This window comes from Ursus americanus, chromosome 5 (genome assembly GCF_024610735.1).
Source record: "Ursus americanus isolate L20-20 chromosome 5, mUrsAme1.1.p, whole genome shotgun sequence".
Classification (NCBI taxonomy): domain Eukaryota; kingdom Metazoa; phylum Chordata; class Mammalia; order Carnivora; family Ursidae; genus Ursus; species Ursus americanus.
Window position 1 is genome coordinate 86,465,324 of NC_142131.1, and position 3,251 is coordinate 86,468,574.

General features: G+C 34.3%; 1 protein-coding gene across 1 annotated transcript; it reads right to left on the reverse strand.

The window, feature by feature from the left end:
- Window positions 1-348: 348 nt before the first annotated feature.
- LOC123791146 (olfactory receptor 2L8-like) lies at window positions 349-1,287 on the reverse strand. The gene has a single exon (XM_045795788.2). It carries the CDS (start codon window positions 1,285-1,287, stop codon window positions 349-351), a length of 939 nt encoding a protein of 312 aa, XP_045651744.2.
- Window positions 1,288-3,251: the final 1,964 nt, after the last annotated feature.

The window sequence follows — 3,251 nt, forward strand, 5'->3', positions numbered from 1 at the left end:
TCTTCCTTATTCATTCATTTGTCAATGGACACCTGGGCTCTCTCCATATTTCAGCTATTGTGGTCCTATTTATTGTGTTGCTCAGGTACTTGTTGTATTGAGAGTATCTATAGCCTTTAGACTTCAAATTGCAGTTAATATATTATTTGTAACAAAAAAGAAATAAAAAGAAAAATTATCACAAAATAAAAGTGATCAGGAATATATAATGATTTTGTTAAATCTCTATCATTATAATTTTCTAGATTAATGTAATCCTTGCCTTCAATCCTGGAATGACATTGTTCTTAAGGAACGTACAAGGTGAAATTAATGTACATCTAAGCAGGAGGATTAGTGAGAACTTTGTTACATTTTTACAGAGCAGAACCTCTGAATCACTCTTCTCATTGCCCCAGTCACCTCCTTGTTTCTTAGGCTGTAGATGATGGGGTTGAGCATTGGGGTCAGAATGGTGTAGAAGACAGCCAGGACCTTGTCCTCTGTGGGAGATCGGAAGGATCTTGGGCGTAAATAAGTGTAAGCAAAGGGTGCATAGTAGAAAGTCACCACAGTGAGGTGGGTGCTGCAGGTGGAATAGGCCTTCCTCCTCCCTTCTGTGGACTGCATGTGGCAGATGGCAAGGAGGACCTGGCCATAGGAACATGCAATGCCAATGAAAGGAAACACAAGGAAGAGGGTGATGCTCAAAAACACCGTGTACTCATAGACCCAGGTGTCCATGCAGGCCAGAGTCAACATGGCTGCAATATCACAGAAGAAATGGTTGATGGTCCTGGCTTGACAGTAAGGTATATGGAGGACATATGCAGTGTGGGCACAGGAGTTGACTGAGCCCATGATCCAAGATCCTGTTATTAGCAGCACACATATTTTATTGCTCATACGAGTGGGATAATGGAGAGGAAAGCAAATAGCCACATAACGATCATAGGCCATAGACACCAATATTAATCCTTCTGCACCAGCTAAAGCAACGAAGAAGAAGCACTGAACTCCACACCCGATGAAAGATATAGACTTGTTTCCAAGGAGATAATTAGAAGCCATCTTGGGGACAATGGTGGAGATGTAGTTCAAGTCCATGAAGGAGAGCTGACTAAGTAGAAAATACATGGGTGTGTGAAGATGGGTGTCCAGGAGGATGAGAATGATCATGGACAGGTTGCCAAACATAGCCATTAGGAAAATGAGAAAACTGAGAATGAAGAAAAACAGGCCAATTCTTGATGGTGGGAATAACCCCAATAAGAAGAAATCAGTAGATGTTTCATTAATATTTTCCATGGGACATTAATTAAGTTTTCCCTAAAGAGAGACACATATTGAGTATAGAAAAATAATCTCTTATTAATTCATTATTTTGGTTCCACTGTGACTTATTCAGAACACATTGCAGCTCTCAAAAAATTTAACAGATAGTTTGAAAAACAATTTTTACCTCTTAGATAAAACCCTGATGATATTGATGACACATACAACTGCCTCCAAAATATTTCATGGAAATGTTTAAATTTGTAAGAATAATATATTTCTATAACTTTATTAAGATACATGTATTTTATTATTCTATGTAAATTTAGTTATTATCAACATCACAATGTACACTTTTAAAGCATGTATTACAAGTCATGTAAAAGCATAAATTACAGAACCATACTCGAATACATTTTATGACCCTTAGGCAATGAGGTTTTTTTCTTTTATAATTAAGCCCTATTATTTCTGAAACTATAGTAGTCTATCAGGTCATGCTGTAGATATATAGCCTTTTTCTTTGTTCATTTGTTTGTTTTCTTTAAAAATTTTGTTAAATCAAGCTTTTATGAACCAAGCATTATCATCTGCTTATTTTCCCCCAGAAATCTACAATGAATAGATATTTTTTAAAGATGAAAACTGGATTCCAAGTGATGAAAAATAAACTACTGGAAACTATATAGTGATCCAACGGCAAATCTGGAAATGTGTCCTCTAGATACTAGACAATGTAGAATTTTCTTCCGAAGCAAACAAATCTCAAAGAAAGATCTTTCAGATCCCTAAATAATTCTGGTCACATTAGATTTGGTCTGATTATTTGCATAGTTGCAAAAAGAATATACATTTACCAAAGAAGTTTTGTCTAAAATGTCATAAGGAATATCAGACTAAACTTTTAAGAGCTCTGAATGTAAATTAAAAATATCTTAACCAGTTTTCATATAAATTTGGGTTATTTCCTCTCTTTTCAAGAACACTTTCATACTTTTGAGTGAATTTTACCAAAGGAACTTCCTTTTCTCACCTTTAGGGGAAGAATTCTATGAAACACCTACCAGAAATTTTTTCTGGACTTCCTTGAAACTATTGGCTCCACAATGTCTACCTTAGTTCTTTGAAGAGTTTGTTCATAGTTGTATCTATATGTTCATAGATATGTTCATAGATAAGTTCATTGTTCCCAGTTACCTAGCGTTTACAACATCATGAAATGGCTTTCCTAGAATGAATCAGATTACTGAGAGGAGAATCCTCTGGGGTCTAGCTAAGCACAGTTCCCTACAGCGTCTCTCAATGTGTCGTACATGAAAATTTCATGCCTTCTAATATTTCCACAACAGATTGTATTAAAAAGGACAAAAATTATAGAGTTCAGCGTCTTTAGTGACTTAGAAATTAATATGCTTATTAAATATTTAAGCAATGTATATTTTGTTTGTTTAGATGGTTATAGAACTTGTGATCCATAATAATTTTATTGAATAAAGAGATCTAAAATGAATAGTGTTCGTATGTGCATATATCTGTGTGCTTCTATAAATATCTTCATGAAATATCACAATGCTGAATCAGCATTTTTAGATAAATGGGAAAGTACGCAGACATATATTTTGAGAGGTACTTGATTTATCAGTACATACTTTGAGTTTCAATTTAGATTGAAGACATTATTTTGTTTGTGTGTGTTTTGTTTTTGTTTGTTTGTTGTTTTTGTTTTTGCTTTTTTGTTTTGTTTTGTTTATTGCAAAAACATGATACAGATTGTTTGGAGCCAATGCTAGATCTAATTCTAGTTCTGTCACCTACTAGAAATGTAAACTTTTTTGCTGAATTTAACTCTCTGAACCTGAACCTCATAAGTAGAGAAATCAAAATCATGACATATGATCTCACACATCTTAGAGTGACTAATAATAATAAAAACAATAATAAAGTGTAGGAGAGAATGTGGAGAAAACAAAACACTTGAGCCCTATTGATGGGAATAC

What these genes read in the sequence shown, in the direction of transcription:
- LOC123791146 (XM_045795788.2), bottom strand. Translation starts at nt 1,287, where the DNA reads ATGGAAAATATTAATGAAACATCTACTGATTTCTTCTTATTGGGGTTA.